Source organism: Pan troglodytes, chromosome 3 (assembly GCF_028858775.2).
Source record: "Pan troglodytes isolate AG18354 chromosome 3, NHGRI_mPanTro3-v2.0_pri, whole genome shotgun sequence".
Taxonomy (NCBI): Eukaryota; Metazoa; Chordata; class Mammalia; order Primates; family Hominidae; genus Pan; species Pan troglodytes.
In genome coordinates, this window is record NC_072401.2 from 6,594,385 (window position 1) to 6,615,218 (window position 20,834).

General features: G+C 56.4%; 1 protein-coding gene across 3 annotated transcripts in view; it reads left to right on the plus strand.

The window, feature by feature from the left end:
- The first annotated feature begins 478 nt into the window (after positions 1-478).
- The window catches only part of WFS1 (wolframin ER transmembrane glycoprotein), a 34,697-nt gene continuing 14,341 nt past the window's right edge, over positions 479-20,834 (plus strand). Inside the window, exons 1-4 of one of the 3 annotated variants that reach the window (XM_016951253.4) lie at positions 479-668; positions 8,159-8,391; positions 17,721-17,803; positions 19,612-19,756. In XM_016951253.4, coding sequence (XP_016806742.2) covers positions 8,160-8,391; positions 17,721-17,803; positions 19,612-19,756 — 460 coding nt within the window. In that variant the 5' untranslated portion in view covers positions 479-668; position 8,159. Of the gene's footprint in view, positions 669-8,154; positions 8,392-17,720; positions 17,804-18,287; positions 18,429-19,327; positions 19,757-20,834 lie in introns of those variants that run through there. The other 2 variants (XM_016951252.4, XM_063809343.1) reach the window with 2 other exon arrangements.

Consider the following 20,834-nt stretch of genomic DNA (forward strand, 5'->3'; position numbering starts at 1 on the left):
GTTCCAAACAGGCCCCATTTTTCCATCTCTGCTGCTGTTATTAGGGGAGCCCTTAGACTCTCTTGCAGCGCCGGAATAGGCGCTCAAGACGTGTGTTGATATTGCAACAGCAAATATAATGAATCTGCAGTTGGGGACGCTGAGGCTGGAGTGATGGATGAAAGGTGGCCGGAGCCTTTTCCACGGGTCCAAACCACCTGTTACAGGAGAAGGCGAGCGGCCTCGCTAAGCAACTGGACGTTCCGCGGGCGGGGCGGGGCCGGGGCCCGAGTCCGCTCGGAAACTTTCGCTGTGGGCGAGCCGGACCCGCCCTCTGGCCGCTCGGGCCCAACCACGCAGGGGGAGTGCCGGGCCGCAGCTTGGCGAGGCGCACCGTGATTGGCTTAGGTGTGGAGTGATTGGCGGCCGCAGCGACCACTCAGCAGGCCGAGCTGGCGCCGCATCCGGGGGGCCGCGTCTGGAGTGGAGGGAGGCCGAAGGCCCCGCCCCTGCCCCGCCCCCTCGTGCAGAAGGCCGCGCTAGCCGGCTCTTCAGCAGCGAGTGCAGTTTGCTCCCCCGCGGCCGCAGGTCTCCTGGTTGCGCCGCGTTCAGCTGCTCCCGAACAACTTTACTGCCGGCCCAGAGGCCCCAGGGCGTCGCAGCGCCGCGTGCGGCCCACTCACGGGCCGGTGAGTACTTCGGGGCTGGGGCAGTGGCGCGGTGGCTGTGGGCAGCGCGCAGGAGGCGGGCAAGAGCCCTGAGGCACTGTCCGCCTCGGGCCTCAGTTTCCCCTTCCGAGCTGATGGGTGGCTGGCCCCAAAGTCCCGACAAGGTCCCCGAAGTTGGAGGGCCGGGGGTCCCGCCCACTCTGCAACGCGCAAGGCGACCCCTGTTCCGGGCCCGAACGGGTCACCCGGGGGGCGCGCTCCGGTCCCCCGCGCGCTGTCGCCTGGAGCCCCGCCGCGGGCGGGACAGCAGGCCCGAGAGGCGGAGCGGCCGGCGGGCAGGCCCCCTCCCCGCGCCATCCCCCCCAAGTTGCCCCGTCATGCCCCTCCCCCGCGGTCCCGGGACCCACGGCCGCCCTTGGTGCCCGCCCGGCCGCTGGAACGCGCCTGGGCCCCCGGGAGGTGTTGTTGGGGGAAGGGGGGTTCAGTCCCCCAGGGGGACCCGGCCCGCCCGAGGGGCAGCTTAGGGATCACTCTGAATCCCCACAGCCCACTTAGGAGCGCTGTGGCAGTTCCTCTCCCTCTCGGGGCCCCTCAGTAGAGAGTTGAGGGGTTTCAGTGGCAGCACCTGGACCCTGCCTCGTATGAACTCCACTCTCTGGATCATTAGCTTTTTGTTTGATCAACGAAAACTTTCTGGAGAATCCTGCCCAGCCCTTTTGGATGTGATGGCGCCCTGGCCTCTCACCCACTTAGCAGTTGATGTTATGAATTCCAAGGAAGTCGCATTTGTGCAACCCCCCACCACCCAGATTTAACCCTCTCAGTAGCCTGAGGCGGACAAGTTATAGTCCCCATTTGACACCCCAGGAAGCTGAGGCTTAGCAGGGTTTGGTGCCAGCCCAGGACCACGAAGCTGATGGGGCAGAGCCTGGTGTGAGGCCTCTGCCCCATCTCTCCAGAAGCAGCCCCGCCTCTCCTCACCTTGGACAATGACCCCTGGCATTTGGCCCAGGGCTTTGCAGTTTGTAAAGGGCTTTCTCTTCTGCCAGCATCCATCACTCAAGGAGCTGTGCCCTGGGTACCCCATGTGCTGGCTGCCTGTTCTCTGCAGCAGGAGAGGGAGCCCACGGGAAGCCCAGAGGCCACCTTTGCCACTGTCCCCACCTGTTTACTTCTATCTCCAAGGGTCTGTGATTCCCATGGGGTCTCCGTTGTATCCAACCAGGGATTTGGAGGGAGGCTCCTCCACATTTCAGCCTCTTTTCCCTGCCTGCTGGTTTGTCCTCCCTTCGCAGACACAGGAAAAGTTGGCTGGGAGACCCCATCTCACCTTCTTTCCCAGGATGGAAGAGCATGGAGGGCGTCTCTGACTTAGGCCTCCCCTGCCCATCCCGGACCAGGGCTGGACAGGCTTCTGGGGCTGGTCACAGAGGGGACCCCAGCTCAGTCTCAACCCCCAGAGATGTCTGCACTGCCGGACAGACCCGAAACACCCATCCTTGACGGTGGCAATAAGAATCATAATAGGTCGGGAGCTTTATGCCTACACGGCTCCCCTCCCCTCCCACTTCCCTACTTCCGGAAGTGGTACCACCACAGCCAGCCAGCCCCAGCCACAAACCAGACCACCCCCTGTGCCCTTCATTCCTCACTCCCAGTTGGGTCTCTCCTGGCTCCTGAGCCTCACTCGGATGCCTGCCCTGGTTCAGGACCCTCGCTTCTCCCTGGACGACCCCCAGGCTCCTCCCTGGTCCCGATCCGGGCCTGGCTGCACACAGCCCTGCTGGTTATTCAGCTGCCACTTCCCTCTGGGCTATCGGGTCAGGTCCGCCTCCTGAGCCAGGAGCCGGCATTCTTTCGGGCCCTCAGGGACCCGCCTCGCTGCTCACTCAGCCTCTCCCTCCTGTGTCCTCTCTCCAGCAGTCACCTCCCAGCCACCTGCGTGTTCCTGGCCACAAGGCTGGCTCACTGTCCCTCTGCTGCCTCCTCTTCTGGGCACAACCCCTGCTGGAATGCCCAGCCACCTCCCAGCTTGCCTGGCTCCTGCCTGCTTGTCCAGAAGGCTCAGTCAAGGCCTCCTGCAGGATTACTGGCCTGCCTCTTCCCACAGTGGAGTGAGGGCCCCCTTCTGTGCCGTCTTTGTGGGTGTCTGTTTAGGTGTTAACCCTTCCCATCTAGATGAAGCTGCTCCAATGCTGGCCCTGGACAAGACTTCTCTAGGGCAGGGGGGCCCAGCACAGTGCTTGGCACAAGATGGACCTACCCTCAGTCCACACCTGCTGCCCATCCAGGCCAGGCCTGGAGCAGGTGCCAGGTGTGTGGTGGGGGCTTGGCCACTATGGCCGTCATGAATGCTGCTTGGGGCAGTCCCAATTCAAACCCCTCTGTTCCTGTGAATGTGCCACATTGGATAGAGCTGGAATGTTCCTTGGTTTGTCCCTTAATACTCTGAGCAAAAATAGGTACCTGGGATCCATCAAGGGCTTTGTGTCCTTGTCTTGAGGAGCAGCCCTGTGCCAGGGGGCTGGGTCAGGCCAGGCCAGAGCAGACATCCCAGGGCCAGGACCTCCTGGGCCTGCTCCCTTAGGGCTTGCTCACAGATGGGTTTTAAAATAACATTTGCTTTAATTTCAAAAACATTACACATTCATTATAGAAAACTAGGGAAATATGTTTAAAAGAAGAATAAAATGAAACCGCGCATAAGCTTTATCCCCAGAGACAGCAAGTATCTTTTTTAGGGGGCGTTTTCTTCCGTTTTTTGGCAGATAAATTTTGTTTTCATCCTAAACAGACTCCGGCTAATATCTTCTGCTGCTTTAAATCCTGCCTTAACAGTGTTAGGCCCACCTTTTCCTTGTCTCAAAACGTTCATGTACGAGGTCACGTTTACCAGCTGTACAGCGTTGCACCATATGGAGGGGTGTAGGCTTTATAGCCAGCCCCTTTCTGGACAGTGCTGAAAGTGCCATATGATGGACATTGTGTGTGAGCCCCGAGGGCATCTCCAGTGACTCCCCTGGACTGGCATCCTGGAGGCAGAGGCACTGATCAGAGAGAGTGAACATCATCTTGGCTTCCCACGGGGGCTGTTTCTGAGGCACTGGCTTGGGAGGTGGGGTTGCCCCCCCAGAGAGAACAGAATGGGGGTGGCCTGGGTGAGGGCCAGAGCCCTTAGGGCAGAAGGCCACGTGTGGTCATTCTGCTGCGGGTCTGAGTGGATGCATGGTGCCTGCAGCCCTCTCCAGGTGGCGGCCTCTCAGCTGAACTCCTTGGTGCCGGTGTTTGTGTTTGGACGGGATAAAAATATGCCTCATTGCTCATGAGGAAAGAATGCTAGCAACTTTGGTTTTGTGGATCTTGCACAGTGACGGCTTCTAAGCCATTGCTGTGGTCACCAGTAGGGAGTTGGGGCTGAGTGCCCCACCGTGCAGGTGGGGATCTGAGGGTGCAGAGTGGATGCAGCTGGAGATGCCTGGATGTTGGGGTCTGGGGGAGGGATTTGCTAAGGTCCCACAGCATTATTGCCTAGATGGTGCTCCTGCCCTAGGCCAGGCTGCCTCAGGCTTCTGCCCACATGCATTAAGTGCTTAACGTATTCCTGGCAAGGCAGCAGGTCTTCTGAGTGGATAAGCTGCAGCCCTGCCCTCAGGGCTCACAGTGGCTATCACATGCAGGAAGACTCAGAGAGGGAAGGACCAGACAGCAGCTCCTTCCACCGGGAGATCTTTTCTGATCTTCATTGTCCCTGTGACCAACCATGACCAGGAATTGTTGTGCTTGTTTTGAAATAACAAGCCCTTTGATCCAAACCAGACTTGGCCAACCCTCAGGGAACCTGAAAATTAATCCTCCTGTATTCATCCATTCTTACTAACCAGAGGTTTTACTTTAAGCAGTTTTTTTTTAACTGCAGTGTGACATACATGGTACATAGGCCAGCTAGAATCTGTTTTCCTGAAATTCCTTTTATGAAGTGTTTTCCAACTGAACATGCCTTTGTTTAGCACCTGGGAGTAATGGCTTAGGGTTTTTCTTTTCTTTTCTTTTCTTTCTGAGATGGAGTCTCGCTTTGTCACCCAGGCTGGAGTGCAGTGGCGCGATCTCGGCTCACTGCAAGCTCCATCTCCTGGGTTCACACCATTCTCCTGCCTCAGCCTCCCCAGTAGTTGGGACTATCGGCGCCCACCACCACACCTGGCTAATTTTTTTTGTATTTTTAATAGAGACGGGGTTTCACTGTGTTAGCCAGGATGGTCTTGATCTCCTGACCTCGTGATCCGCCCGCCTCGGCCTCCCAAAGTGCTGGGATTACAGGCGTGAGCCACCGCGCCTGGCCGGCTTAGTTTTTTTTTAATGCCCAATAGTTTGCTTTCTCTTCTGCCACACACGTAATCCCCATAGCACCCCTATGTGGGAGGTGCTATCCCCATTTTACATATGGGGAAACAGACACAGTGAGGTCATGTGGCCACTAGTAAGGGTAACCGACGCCCCACGCCATGTTGCTTCCAACTGTAACCTCTAGCAGAGGGAGGGCTCTGATGGAGAGGTGATCGCCTGAGTGCTGTGTGTTTACCTGAGTAGGTGAGGAAGACAGGGACTCGGGAGAGACATAGCTTGGAAGCTCCCACAAAGGAGGTATCGCTGGAGCTCTTGACTTGAAGGGTGCTTAGGGTCTAGGCTGGGGGAGGGGGGTAGGAAGGCATTCCGGGAAGAGGGCCCTGCAGAAACAGAAGTGTGAAGGTCAGCATTTGTGTGCTGATGTTGAAGGGTAGCCAGTGTTTTGCAGTGAATGGGCCCCGGGACAGAGGGTGCAGTGGCGGTCGGATTTCAAAGTCGTCTTTTTCAGAAATGAGCTTGCAGAAGCATTAGAATTGGGCAGGTCTGGATTTGAATTTCAGGTCTGGTACCTGGAGCTGTTTGACCTTGAGCAGGTCCCTCCCCTCCCTGCACCTGGGTTCCTGTCTGTGAAGTGGGATGAGGTTGAAGGATAAAACATTTCCCCATCTATAACTCTGGGATGACAATAGGATCTACCTTCCAGGTCCATGCGAGGAACTCACGACAATAGGACCTACCTTCCAGGGCCATACGAGAAACTCATGAGAAAAGACAAGTACAGAGAACAGAGCCGTTGGTCTTGATGGCAGAGATGCCCTGGCGTAGGTCAGCCCTCAGTAAAGGTGCCCTCTCTCTCTGTCTGAGAAAGTGACACCTGACTTGGGGGCAGTGGGAACCATGGGAGAGAAGGTAGACAAGGCCACGTGTCATTGGAAGACCTGACTTTTCACCATCTCAGGTGGTCCGGTGGCCTGCAGGACCGTGGTTCTATTTGCCCACAGCGTGTGGGTTCTACGTGCGATCCTGTATTTCTCTGCCACAGCTGACTAAGGGGACACTTAGGTCTGCACGTGCAGTTAAATGGCTGCTTTTGTGGAAGGTGCCAGTTCCCGGGAGCTGGGAACTTGGAAACAGGATGGAGCAGGCTCCCAAGCTTGACCATGCATGGTTTGCACCTGGGGGATGCACCCGGGGGTGCTTGACCATGCATGGTTTGCACCTGGGGGATGCACGGGGGTTGGCGGGGGTGGGGAGGGGTGTGCTTGACCATGCATGGTTTGCACCTGTGCATCTGGGGGATGCACGGGGTTGAGGGGGGCGGTGTGCTTGACCATGCATGGTTTGCACCTGGGGGATGTTTTAAACTAAGGGCTCAGTCCCTCTAAGGGAGGAACGTGTGGATTGAAATCTGCAGAGTTCTTGAGCAGCACCAATCTGATCTTTAGGACCCATTTGCAGCTGGGAATGGAGCAGAAATTGTTGTGTGTGGAGCCTGGGGCCACTCCTGACTCTTCTAGTCACAGCTGCCCCCAAAAGTGACCTCTGGGCACCTACTCAGACCTGGCTGCTCCGTGCCAAGCGCTGGGTGTTCAGAGGTGGCCAGGGGACTCCCTCGTGCTGCCCATGGTGTCTGGTCTCACTGGTCCTCACAGTTGCCCCCGTCCCCATTTTCAGATGAGGAGGCTGAGGTGCAGAGCGGGATGTGGGCTGCTCAGGACCACACAGCTGTTGGGCACAGAGCCAGGAGCACAGCGCTGCAGCAGCTTGGGGCTGGGAGCGAGACTCTCTGTTACCAGCCTCTCCCTGCTCTGTGCCTCAGAGGATGGCTGTGGCCCTGAGCTTGGGAGGGTCATTTGGGAATCTGAGGAAAAGTTTCCACAGCCTCACACAGCAGCAGGTTCAAGGTCCAGCAGTGCCAGGGGTTTGCATCCCACCCCTAACGCCGCTCATCCAGGGCCCATCCGGGTCCGGGGCTCGGGATCCTGCAGCGCTTTCAGCTCTGTGTCTGTGGCCGGTGGTTGTCCTTCATTACAGGGATGGTGGTGTTTTTCCATGTTGCTAAGCAGCATGTGAGGGCCTCTGTTGAATAAAATAAAGCCCTTGCTCCGGCGTGACACGGGTCACGGGATCTCTGCGCACTCTAGTCTCTTCTGATGCCCCCACCGCACTGTTTGCCTTAGTTTGCTTTTTACTCTGTGTGTTGATTTCTGGGGCATCAGTCCTCTGACTTAGGTGCTGTGGCTTGGGCCTGGGGTGGGGGCTGTGGAGCGGCAGATCTGGGTATAAATCCCAGCTCCACCCATTTGGCTCCCTCTCTTCTCTCCCCTGCCCTCTTCTCCCCTCCCCAGCTCCCTTCCCCTCTCATATTTACTTAACTTTACTCAGTACCAGCGTATTAGTTTTCTAGGGCTTCCGTAAGAAACTACTGGAAACTTGGTGGCTTAAAACAACAGAGGTTTGTTCTCTGATGGTTCTGGAGGCAGAAGTCTGAAGTCAAGGTGTGGGCAGGGTGGGTCCCTCCTGGAGGCTCTGAGGGAGGCTCAGTTCGTCGCCTCTGTCCAGCTTCTGGCAGTGGCCAGTGGTCCTCCTGCTCCTTGGCCACTGTCACCCGTCTCCGCATGGCTCTGTTACGCTCCTCTTCCTATAGGCCATCAGCTGTTGGAGCCAGGGCTTCCCTACTCCAGGCTGATCTCATTTCAAGATCCTTAAATACATCTTCAAAGACCTGTTTTTCCAAATAAGGGCACATTCACAGACATTGGTGGGCACATGATGTGGGGCCCAATTCAGCCCCCTGCAGCCAGGTTCCACATAGGTGGGCTCTGGGTGTTGCTATCATCATCCCCGTTTCTTGGATGAGGGAAGGCCAGGGTTGTGTGGCTCATGCCCAGTGAGGAAGGGACTCCAGGCCTCGGCATGTGCAGGTCTGAGACTGTAAGTGCCGTGCCATCTGTAGAGTCACGTGGGTGAGTGTCCTCCCATGGTTTCCTCCCTGGAAGCGGTGCTGGCCCATGGGGACGGTACTGAGTGTTAGCGAGATCCTGTATGGAGTGTCTGGCAGCTCCCACCTGCCTCCCTCTGCTTTTCTGTCTCCAGCAGACACTTAAGTGCCAGAGCGGGCTCTGCCGGTGCTGGATGTGCCTGACCTTGACTTTTCTTCCAGGCAGGATGGACTCCAACACTGCTCCGCTGGGCCCCTCCTGCCCACAGCCCCCGCCAGCACCGCAGCCCCAGGCGCGTTCCCGACTCAATGCCACGGCCTCGTTGGAGCAGGAGAGGAGCGAAAGGCCCCGAGCACCCGGACCCCAGGCTGGCCCTGGCCCTAGTGTTAGAGACGCAGCGGCCCCCGCTGAACCCCAGGCCCAGCATACCAGGAGCCGGGAACGAGCAGACGGCACCGGTAAGGGAGCAGGCTGGGAAGCCCAGGCTGGGGATGTTCAGGGATAGCTGGGTGGGAACGGGGTTCAGCCACCCCTGGAGGGTCCCCCCGCCAGGTCCTCTGCAGTTCAGCATTGTGCAGCTCCCATGCTGTGCACAGGCGTCCATCCATTGGGGCTACCCACCTCCTCAGAGCCTTGCACCTGTCACCTTTGTGGCACCCACTCGAGGTGGTGCTGGTGCCCCCACTCCTCTGCAGTCCTTCTCTTCCCAGGGCCTCTGCAGCACTTCACAGCTTCCGTTTGCAACAGCGTCCAAACGTGGAGTAAATTCACGGGCCCTCTGTAACCAACTAGGGTGGCAGACCAGAGGTGACAGCCACACTCTCGGGAGTGAGGCCACATGCGGGCGAAGCCCTTGGTGCTGAGTTTCCCCTCTCCCTGAGGGAGACTTGTGAGGGACGGGCGTCCTTCACCTCCATCCTGAGGCGGGATGCTGGGGCCCTGGGTGTTCACAGGCAGAGCTGACTGAGGCCCTGGATGTTCAAAGCAGAGCTGAGGCCCTTGGTGTTCACAGGCAGAGCTGACAGGCTTGTTGGTTCCCGGGTGGTGATGTGAGGGTGGTGGGTGTGAGCCAGGGGAGTCCGGCCCCTGGGCACCTTCTCCAGCTGACTCAGGCCTCGGTCAGCCTTCACTTTAGCTAGAGAGGCCGCTGCCAGGGAGGCTCGGTCCCAGCTCATCACTGCCCCTCCTGCCCATGCAGAAGCCCCAGACCCATGGTGAGTGACTGCTGTGTACACCAGCCTTTTCCATGTGCCTGCAGGACTCCTCATGGCAGTCCTGAGAGGGGAAACTGAGACACTGAGTCTAGGTGACTTGCCCAAGAGACCCAGCAGGTGAGAGACGAGGCCCAGGTTTCCTTCTTGTCCCAGTCACCCAACTGGCAGGGCCGTGGGGCCTCCCTGCTGTGGTCGCAGCGCGCTGAGGCTCCCATGTACCACTTATGCTGGGCGTGCCCTTGGAAACTCACCGCAGCCCTGGGCCCTGTTTGTCTTTGCATCTCCTTAAAAGATCACTGTGCTCCTCTGCTTTGTTTTGGAGGCCTCTGGGCAGATGAGGGCCTGACCCCGGGATTTGGGCCCAGCCTCACGGCTTCAGGGGAACAGATATCAGGGCTCGGAAGCTTGGTTTCAATCTGGGTAATGAGAACAGCCCGCAAAGGACAGAGTCCAAGACTGTGTGTTTCAGATAAGAAGAGTCAGGAAGCAGCTGTGGTTTGTTTGGCTTCGGTCTCCAGTGTGGGGGTGGTGAAGAGCCAGCCCTGGGCGCCGCCTGACAGCCCAGCCCCCAACACTGGGCCTGCAGCTGGGGGCAGTGGGCATCCCGTCTCCCAGTCACTGGTCACTGATGTGGCCAAAGCAGGCCTGGCCCTGCATGCCCAGTGGCCGCAGGGAGGGCAGGGCCCAGGGTCCCTGCCAGTAGCAGCTGCTGCAAGAATCTGTTATTTAGCTCCCCCGTCCAGCCAACATAGGTTTGTGAGCATCAGTTGAAATACCAATAGGTAACAACAAGGGTAGCTATTTAACTGACACTTCCCCGAGCCAGGCATCTTTTTAGGGCATTAGCCCACTTGCCTCTTTAACAGCCCTGGGAGGCAGGCTCTGCTGCTGCCCTGTTTTTCAGATGGGAAACCGAGGGATAGAGGGCTTAAGTAGATGACCCAGCGTCCCGTGGTTGGTGAAGGGTGGAGGGGAGATTTAAACATACCGTGGAGCCTGTGCTCACTATGGGCCTCAGGTCATCTGCGCCCAGGGATCCCCATGTCCCAGGCTCAGAGAAGTGCACAGAGCAGGTTGGCCTATCCCTAGATCAATGCTTGGCCAGGCCCTGGTGATAGGAGTGAAGGCTCAGTCCTGCCCTCCAGGAGCCCTGAGCAATATGGGAGACAGGAGTGAACAAGGAACTACATTCTGGGGCTCATGTAGCGTGGGGGACAACCCACATTGCAGTCCCCTAGGGGCCCCCCAGGAGGGCCTCGTCACTCTTCAGGGCATCAGGTGGACTGCCTGGAGGAGGCATCATCGGAGCCCCATCTGAGCTGCTCCTTGGCCTGTACACTTGGGAAACAGGAGAAGAGCAGCCTTGGGGTCACCCTTCTCTGGTTGCCTCCCTGAGGAACTGACCCCCTTTTCAGCCCTTCATTCAGCAAGGCTGGGGAGGGGCTGCTTCAGAAACGTCACTGGGCTGGAGCCCCACACTTCCTTTCCATCCTGGCTCTGTGGCCTTGGCAAGTCACCTGCCACCTGGGGAACCACTACCGATGGGTCGGGGCTTGGAAACTCAGGGGCTCCTGGGCCCAGACAGGTAAAGAAAACAGTGACTCAGGCTAGAAAGGAGACCGCAGAGAGTTGTGAGGCTCTTGGGCGTCCCTGTGCCAGGGCGGGACTCCTCATGGCAGCCCTGAGAGGGGAAACTGTGTCCTGTGTGGAGTGTGGATGCCCATGTGCTGAGAGGTGTTGTCTGTTCTGATTTTTGACAGCAGCCCAAGTGATGTGCCAGTGGGCCAGGGCCGGCACCTGCCTGTCCGTGGCTGCCCCAGGGCTGATGGGCGGGGGCCGTTTCTTCACAGGTAGCTGTGGTGAGTCCTGTGATCACCTCAGTGTTGTCTCCAGCCCTGGGGGGATCTGTTGTTCTGCTCAACAAGAGAATAAAGCTGGGCTCGTCACACCTGGTCCTAGGTGACCCAGCAGGCACAGAGAGGTAGAGTTGACGCCCAGCCCCACTCAGCCACCATGACACTGCTGTGCGAGTCCACGCCCTGGCAGAGAGCCTGTTCTGGGCCTGTTCTGTGTAGCCCTGGGGCTAAAGGGCGGGCTCAGATGCACAGAGGGACAGGCCTGGTGCGGGTGGGAGGAAGGAAAGCAGACTGTGTCATCGTCTCAGCTTCAGGCTGGGCGTGCTGTGGCTATCATGTGCTTAGCCTGTGCTAAGTGTGTGCTAAGCATGTGGCCCTGGCGGGCACTCAGGCCTCCTGGGCACCAGCCGAGGCCCCACCCCTTCCCACTATGCGGCCCTGAGCTCTCCTGCTGCCTCGGTCATTCACGGGTCTACCAGTAGGACATGGCCTGGGGTTGGTGAAGGAGGGAAGGAGGTGAGATTCGGGAGCTTTCCGAGTCGTACCCGCCACTCCATCTCCGAGTAGCAGCACTCTCATCTCTACAAGTCTCTACAGCAGTGCTGCCACCGCCTTGACCAGGGAATCACCCTACTGTGAGGTGGCCCAGCTCACTGTGAGACTCTGGGGCAGTCATATGCCCTTTCTGTTGACCCCAGTGGGTGGCCAGCCCACACGACTGCTGAATCTGCCAGGCCTCCCAGCCATTGGGGGTAGGGGGATTGCTTTGGCAGCCACAGGGACACAGATGCGGACAGGAGTAGGAGCCCTGGGGAGGAGGTGCACGCCACCAGGAAGCACCCACCAATGCTGACTGAGGCTGCACTGCCAGTCAGAGCTGCTGGGCGAGGGACAAAGAAGGGCCTTCGGGTGTAGGGAAAGCAGGCACCCCAGCTCCTACACTAAGGGCACCCTGGGCAGAGAGGGAGCCCAGCAGGGGGCACCCAAGACCCATGAGGAATTGGCTGTGGTGTCAAGAGGTCAGCCAGGCCAAGCAGGGCCCTGAGGGTCAGGGAAAGGAGAGGGTGTTGTGGTGAGTGGGGCTCAGCTGTTAGATGGATTGTTTACATTAAAGGCTAGCCAGGAGGCGGAGCAGAGAGAGGAGTAGCCAGGCCACAAGAAGGCTGAGGGACAGGTAGACATGGAAGGGAGAAAGCCAGGGTGGCCTCCAGGTTTCTGGCTGGGGCTGCCGGGTGGACGGTGGTGGCACAGCCTGAGGTAGGGTCCTGGGGGTGGTTCCCGGCGGGGTCCGAGCTTAGTCTTAGAGGGTACAAGGGGGCCCAGGAGAGACTGGGGCTCTGATGCAGATGTGGGAGTGTGCTGAGCCTCTGCTGCCCTGGGGACAGGCACAGCAGGAGGTGCTGCTCAGGGCACCCACCGTTGATTATTTAGGAAGCAGCTGTCACGCCTGTTCTTTATCCTGACCTGGCCCATCTGATTGCTGATGTGCTCCTGCTGAGCCCCCTACACCACACTGTGAGGATTGGCCACAGGATCTGGTGGCACTCAGTCTTCTGGGAACTTGGCAGTGTGCCTGTCCTACTTGCGCTCCAAGCCTCGGACGTCACCTCCAGGAACCCTCCCACCGCGGGTGATGTCTACAGTCACCTACACAGCCCCAACCCTCACGGGTGGACGTGCTCGTTCTCGCCTGGCCCAGGGCGGGCCATGGTGAGCTCAGGGGTCCTGCCTCTCAGTTTGGTGCCCTCGGCTACGCAGGGCCTGTTAGAAGGGTGCCCTCCCTGCCAGGGCCTCCAGCCACTGTCTGTCCTGTTCCCGCCTCAGAGTTCAGCCTGCATAGAAAGAGAGGGCTGAGGACCATTCAGCCTGTCCATTCACGAGAACCACTGTCAGTGTCACAGAGGCTGATGGGATGCTGTGGTGCAGGGTGACCCCAGCTTCCCCATGTGGGGGATGCTCCGGTGGTGCAAGGCCACCACCCTGTGCCCTGTCTCTGGCACAGGGAATGACAGCACACAGCACATCCTCTTTTCTTTCTACCTTTCCCTTTGGCACAGCCTCTTGTTGTGGGCATCATGAGAGGTGCAGAGAGATCATGGAGGTCAAGGGCTTGCCCAGGACCAGTGAGGGAGGGAGGGAGAGGGCAGCAGCACCCTTGGAGACGGGAGGATTACATCATATTTATTTACCACATGCCTAAGATCGCACTCTTAAGAGCATTTGACATACATCCAAAAATTTTTAAACACTATGGAAGTGTGTCTGGATGCATCAGTAATATGAAAGTGGAAGCCAGCTGCCCTGCTCCCAGCCCACTTTGGGAAAATTTTGTGCATGTTTTGAGCCAGCTGTTTGGGAAGGGAGGCCCCAGCCACTGCCCCTTCGGTGGGTTTGATGTTCATTGTGTGGGAAGAAGCCTTCTCTCCATCCTTTTCTATTTCTGCAGAATATCTGCTCAATCAGGGAGTTGAGCTTGGCAGTTCAGCTGCTCAGCCAGGCAGGTGCTGTGTCCTGGACTATGCTAGGATTTCAGAAGGAGAGAGGGCAGCTGCGGGCCCTGTTTGCAGTGGCTCCCTCCAGGAATCCCCGTCTGCTCACTGTGTACTGTCCAGCGTCGTAGTGGAAGCTGGTGGCGAGACGGGTGAGACCCACGGACATAGATGGCATCCACGAAGGCTGGCGGAGCCTGATAGACGATGGACGATGACCCAGGTTCCAGCAAAAATGGCAGTGGGCTGTGCCGGGAAGGGGCGCATCCTGGAGGAGGCCCTAGGTAGTGCCTGAGAAAGTGAGGGTCATTTACTGATTCCGCGTGGCATCCATGAATCTCTCAAATCCATAGGGCCCGTGCATGACAAATAATTAAAAAGATGAAGGGTGTTCTCCATGGAACCTCACAGAGGGAAGGACACCTGCCCATGGTAGCCAGCTCTGATGACACTGCTATTTTGTGATTGATAGGCAGACTTTCAAAGAATGAGTTAGATTCAGGACCCTTTTAGTTGTAAGTGACAAAATCTCAATATAAATTGACACAAGCCAAAAAAGTAGAGGGGCAAGGGATTGATGAGTCCATAGATCTGTAGAGCCTAGAGTAGTTTGCTTCAGGCACGGCTGGATCCAGGGGCTCAGATGATGTCATCAGGAAGTACTCCCCCGCCCCCATTCCACTCTGCTTTCCTGTGCTGCCTGTGTCTCAGGGGCTCTGCCCACAGGGTGACCTTCCACAGTTGAAGCTGGCATCCACGTGCCAAGATCAGCAGAAGGTGAAAGCCCATTTCCCAGCAGTTCTAGCACAAACCCCGCTGGGCTGCGTCCATCCCTGAACCAGGTGCTGTAGTCAGGGAGATGACCTGGCAACTCTGATTGGCCAGGTGGGGGTGCGGGCCTTCTGTGCAGCACAGGGGAGGGGGCAGTGCCACCCAGACCATGAGGACTGAGAGTGGCGGGGTTCCCCAAAAGGGACATCAAGGTGCAGTCATCAGAAAAAGCAAGGAACGGAGGTTGAGCACACAGAAAACACGTGTGTTTGATGGTTCTTGGTGGCCCACACTGATGCAGCCGGCTGCTGGGGGTGATCTTTCTGGCACTGAGCGGTGAGCATGCTGGGATTTGCCTTTGAGCCCACGAAGGCTCCTGCTTCATGGACTGAGCTAACTGGTCTGCAGGATGAGCCCACCACTGCCATATGGAAGCTGGAATAATGAAGAGGGTGGGTGTCCATCTCAAAGAGATTCTGGGCTGGGCGCAGTGGCTCAGACCTGTAATCCCAGCACTTTGGGAGGCTGAGGCAGCGGATCACCTGAGGTCAGGGGTTCGAGACCAGCCTGGCCAACATGGTGAAACCCTGTCTCTACTAAAAATACAAAAAAACTTAGCCGGGCCTGGTGGCGGCCGCCTGTATTCCCAGCTACTCAAGAGGCTGAGGCAGAAGAATCGCTTGAACCCGAGAGGCAGGGGTTGTGGCAAGCCGAGATTTTGTCATTGCATTCCAGCCTGGGCTATGAGAGCGAAACTCTGTCTCAAAAAAAAAAAAATAATAAAAAAAGAGAGAGAGATTCTGTATATTGGGGAGATGTCTTGAAATGTCAGGCTGTGAATAACTTCTGTGAAAAATTAATTACGGACTGGAAGAATCTTTTTAGACCACCATATAGACTTGGACCTTCCATGTTTTGATTTTTTTAAAAAAGGGAAGAAGAATATGACTTGTGAACTTAGTCAAGTAAAGAGACTTGAATTCACTAGAGGTGCTGGCGTTGTGGTGGGAAGTACAGCAACAGCCCTGGGGTCTCCTGGGGAAGTGGGGAGGGAAGAGAAAGCCTCCTCTTGTGAACAGCAACTTTGGACCACTCACTACAAAGCATCTCTTTTCATCATAAACCATCCTATCAGATTGATGTTAACGATCAGATTGAAGCTGCTTCGGGGCAGTGATGTGGCCTGCACCAGGTCGCACAGCACCTTACTGTGGAGCATGGATCCACACGTGCGTCTGTGTCATTGTGATCGCTCACGCTGCTCTGTGGGCCCATGGCCTTGGTGCCTGCAGGCTCTGTGTCTGCAGTTCCTCTAGGGATAGTGAGTCTGCTGCTGAGCCCGCAGCCAGAAACCACGCTGGGGGGCTGGCAGGGTGACGGCAGCAAGGAAGGAGAACTGTCCTCGATGGATTCAGGGAGCACCAAGGTCTGGGGGCTCTGGGGAGGGTGGGTGTCCAAAAGGGCTGCCCTGCGGGACCTGATGCCATCTCTGAGCAGCGTCCTTGAGGACCCCGGCAAGGAAGCTGAGCCCGAAATTCTGTGCAAGAGTTGCGTCCAGGGAGAGTTAAGTCCAGGGAGAGTTACGTCCAGGGAGAGGGGCGTCCAGGGAGAGGGGCATTCAGGGAGAGGGACATTCAGGGAGGAGTCTTCCAGGGACGGGGACATCCAGGGAGAGGGGCGTCCAGGGAGAGGAGCCTCTAGGGAGGGGTACATCCAGGGAGGTGGCCTGTCAGGGAGGGTGGTGTCCAGGGAAAGCAGCATCAAGGGAGAGGGGTGTCCAGGGAGAGGGGCCTTTGTGTTGGCGAGTTGTCCATCCACAGGGCTGGAGTGCGTGTGCCTGACCACGAGAGCTTGTGAAGAATCCATCTGATTCTTCCCTTCTCCAAACACATGCCTCACCCACACAGCCTTACCTGTGAGGGCCTTACCTGCCACCTGCGACTTTTGAGTTGTCCCAGCCTCCCTCTGCCCTCTCCAAACTGGGTGTGACCCTTCCTCTCTGCCTTTGCACCTGGCCACATCCCATGGTCTCCCACTGGAGTCCTGTCTCCTGTACACCTGGGTCATCTGAAGGCAGTGGCCAGGCAGCATTTGGTGCTGCAGAGCCGGTTCAGAGCCTGGCACGGTATGGTTCTGGGAAAGCCCTGGGTGAGTTGGACCAGAAAGGCTGGTCCTCAGTGTGGTGTTACTGGGAACCATGCAGCCTGTCCCGTTGTCAGCCAGCCTTGGGTGAAATGGGTAAGACTGCATGATGCTTGTGTAAATTCAGGTAACTTCTTAGGAAGTAGAATGCAGCACGAACTGTAGTTGATGTTTTGACCCTTGGTGTAATAATTCAACTGGAGAACCTGTGCTAGGAAAACGGCTTCCCAAAAGAAAAGAAACGGTTTATGGCACCACTGTAGAAAACAAGAGGTTATTGGAAGCAACCTACAGACCTGATGGAGAGGAGGGGAGGGTCAGTAACCTGACTCTGTCTCCTTGATGGATCTAGGAGCCACCAAAATGGTGAGCTGACTGCAGCGCATCGTGGGAAGCCAGAGAACAATCCACTGCTGTGGACTGAAAGTTTGTGTCTCTCCCAGATTCATTTGCTGAGATCTTCACCCCCAGTCCGATGGTGTTAGGAGGTGGGGCCTTTGGAGGTGATGAATCATGAGCGATGGCTTTACTACGGTGGAATTAGTGCCCCTATAAAAGAAACCTCAGAGAGCTCCCTTGCCCCTTCCACCCTGTGAGGACACAGCCAGAAGACCTGAAACAAAAAGCAGGCCCTCAGTAGACACGGAGTCTGCAACACTATGATCTTGGACTTCCCGGTCTCCAGAATCGAAAGAAATACATTTCTGATGTTTGTAAGCCACCAGCTTGGTCTATGGTATTAATATTTTTGTTATAACAGCTCGAACAGACTAAGGCATTCACTCTTAAGAAGGAAAAGGTAATATCAAGATGTATATACACTGATTATAATATCCAAAAAATGTGGTTTTTGTTGGTACAATCATGGAAAACATGAACTTGATTTGTTGGGGTTCTGGGCTTTGGGTACAGGTTCTTTGTATTATTTAGGTCATGGGCTGTCAAACTTGAGTTCTTGGATCTTTCTAGAGCCCCAGCTAGAGCAGGCCTAAGCCAAGGGGTGTGATGGTGGGACTTGGCTCTGTGCTCCCCTCCTTCCCATGCCTCCCACCCCGAGAGCTTTGAATTGCTGTTGAACCACCCCACCCGTGTAGAGTTTGCTCATTTTGCTCTGGCGCTGCTTGTGATCGGAAGGCAAACAGTGGCTTTCTGGGCATCTTCCCTGTCTGTGTCTGTGTCTCTCTGTACTCCTGGCCTGGATTTGAAAGTGACAAGCAGCAGCAGATCTGAAGACCCTCCTGCCTTGTCCCCTCCATCCTGACAAGTGACACAGTCTGGCTTTGTGACATGTGTGTTTGTTTCTTCTGTGTTAAAGGGCCTACAAAGGGAGACATGGAAATCCCCTTTGAAGAAGTTCTGGAGAGGGCCAAGGCCGGGGACCCCAAGGCACAGACTGAGGTGAGGACTGCGGTGCCGGCGGGGACTTCGGGACGCGGCCCCCAGCACAACAGGCCTGGCCTCGAGCTCCACAGCCCACAGAGAAGTGTCGGTGCCTGAGATCGGGGTCAGGAGCCAGCGTGGTGCACCCTACCCCACTTGAGCCCCATGTTGGTAGGGTGCCCATGTTCACTGTGCCAGTTTTCCTCCTGGCACTCCTCTGGGGAGCAGCGCTCATCCCCCTTTTGTCCAGCTCACACCTCATCTTGGGCATCACCTCCTCCAGGATGACCTCCTGGCTTCCTGCAGCTGCCTGTTCAGTGCCACCCCTCAACATACACTGTGTATGCTGCCCACTCTTGTCTCCCTGACTGGCCTTTCACCTGGCTGTTAGCTGTGTGCACGGGGCCCTCAGAGCAGTGACCATTCACTTGGGCATCAGCCAAGGGCTGGGCTTTGTGCCAGTGCTGGGGACATGATGTGGCCCTCTCTTCATGTGTGACAGGTTAGTGGAAGAAGCAGACCCAAAAAAACCCAAGTAGACAAGACACAGAAATAGAGTGATTTTGAATTCTGGTGAGGGGAGAAGCCAGCAGAACGCTGAGACGGGAGGTGGCCCGGGGTCCTGTGTCCTCTGTGGAGGCAAGTTCTCACCACCTCACTCTGTCCCCTTGCACAGGGCTCAAGCAAGTGACCACAGTTATCCTGAGCAGTTTTCTGCCCCCTCTTCTCCCTAAAGAGGAGAAAAGCTTCCACGCGAAACCATAAATTAAGAATTTCTGGTTGGGAGCGGTGGCTCACGCCTGTAATCCCAGCACTTTGGGAGGCTGAGGCGGGTGGATCACCTGAGGTCAGGAGTTCGTGACCAGCCTGGCCAACATGATGAAACCGTGTCTCCACTACAAATACAAAAATTAGCCAGACATGATGGTGCATGCCTGTAATCCCAGCTATTTGGGAGGCTGAGACAGGAAAATCACTTGAACCCAGGAAGTGGAGGTTGCAGTGAGCCGAGATCTCACCACCGTGCTCCCACCTGAGCAACAGAGCGAGACTCTGTCTCAAAAAAAAAAAAAAATTTCTTTCCTGACCTCACAGCCATATTGTACTTTAAAGTTCCTCCCACATCCTTTTGCCCAGGCATTTGGAGGCCGGGGGAGCATAGTGAGCCCTTTTATGGGCTCTCTGTGCCCTGGGCCTCACTTTTTCCATCTGTAGAATGAGAAGACTGGACCATTTCAGCAGGGATTCTTTTTGCAAAGGGCCAGATAGTGAATATTCTGGACTGTGCGCAGTCTTTGCCGTGTTGCTCAGCTTTGCTGTGGAGCACATAAAAGCAGCATGGACAACATGTAGATGAATGGTTATGGTTGTATTTCAATAAAACTTTATTTGCAAAAACAGGCAGTGGGCCAGTGCTAACCCTTGGTTAGCTGGCCTCTCTCCAGCCCTGGCTTTCTGTGGTCCCCTGACTGTTTTGAGAGGTGTAAAGGACTCAGTCATGGTTCTGATTTCCATGCACTGATGGTGAGCCTTGGCAGGCAGGAGCAACTCAAGGAAGAGAACCTGTACCAGTACCAGTCGGAGCCCGTGACTCCCTCGCCGTGTGGATGGGGTGGCCACACCTTCCTCACCGTGTTTTGAGGAGCGAGTGGCCGGAGGCTCAGAAGGGCCTAGCCTAGTGGACATGCCTGGTGTGACCCCATTTCCGCCCCTTCCTTCCTGGCCTGGGTGACAAAGGGAAGTGGGTGAAAGGAGGTGGGCTGGCAGGGAGCATGGGGTGGGAGAGGGTCGGAGAATCTGGAGGCTGACTGGTGTCTGGCTTGCAGGTGGGGAAGCACTACCTGCAGTTGGCCGGCGACACGGATGAAGAACTCAACAGCTGCACTGCTGTGGACTGGCTGGTCCTTGCCGCGAAGCAGGGCCGTCGGGAGGCTGTGAAGCTGCTTCGCCGGTGCTTGGCGGACAGAAGAGGTGGGTCTGTGTGAGGCTTAGAACAGCCTCTGGAGGGTTGAGCAGCTTGTAATGCTGCTTGCTAACTGAACAACTAAAATCTTACCAAACCTAATGCTGGTGATGCTGTTGGGAAATTTCAGTTTCTGTTTTGCTGGTGGCCTTGTCATTTTAGACACTGTTTCTGGACTTAACATGGGATATTTAACAGACCAAGCCATTTTCATTCTCTTTGGCTTGTGTTGGTGTCTCCAAGTGGTAACTATACATCCTGCTTCCCTGCTGGGTTCTGATCCAAACTGAGACATCGATCCTGGGTTCAGCTGAGAGGCAGCTTCCCTGAGGCAAAGCTGGAGACTGTGATGTGGCCTGCAGTCAGAGTGGCCCATGCCCCTGAGCTGATGTCCGTCCAGTCTGGGCAGACCAGCTGAGGGTCTTTGGGCCCACACAGACCTGGACAGGCATGTTCACTTTGGGAGGAGGCAGGCTGACCCTTCATAGATAATCTCTTTCAAACAGAGAGGCAGGGGAGGAAAGGGATGCAGCTCAGGCCAGGGGTGGTGAGTTAGGACGTTGTCCTGCGCAAGGGAAGTGGCTGTCCCTGGTGCCGTGGGGCAGTGTGCTTCCTGAAGGTTCCACGCCTCAGGGAAAGAGGAAAGTGGGTGTCACAAAGGTGTTTTTTCTAATGATACCTTTTTTTTCAGATTGTAAAAGTATTTTATGCTTATCATAGAAAACTTGGACTATGTAGAAAACATAAAGATACAAATTACTCATAACCTTGAAGCCCAGAAGCAACTCCCCATATTTTGGTGTATTTCTTTCTGTTTTTGTTGTTGTTGTTGTTTTGAGATGGAGTCTCACTCTGTCGCCCAGGCTAGAGTGCAGGGGTGCGATCTCAACTCACTGTAACCTCCACCTCCCTGGTTCAAGCAATTCTCCTGCCTCAGCCTTTTGAGTAGCTGAGATTACAGGCGTGCATTACTACACCTAGCTAATTTTTGTATTTTTAGCAGAGACAGAGTTTCATCAGGTTGGCCAGGCTGGTCACAAACTCCTGACCTCAGGTGATCCACCCACCTTGGCCTCCCAAAGTGAT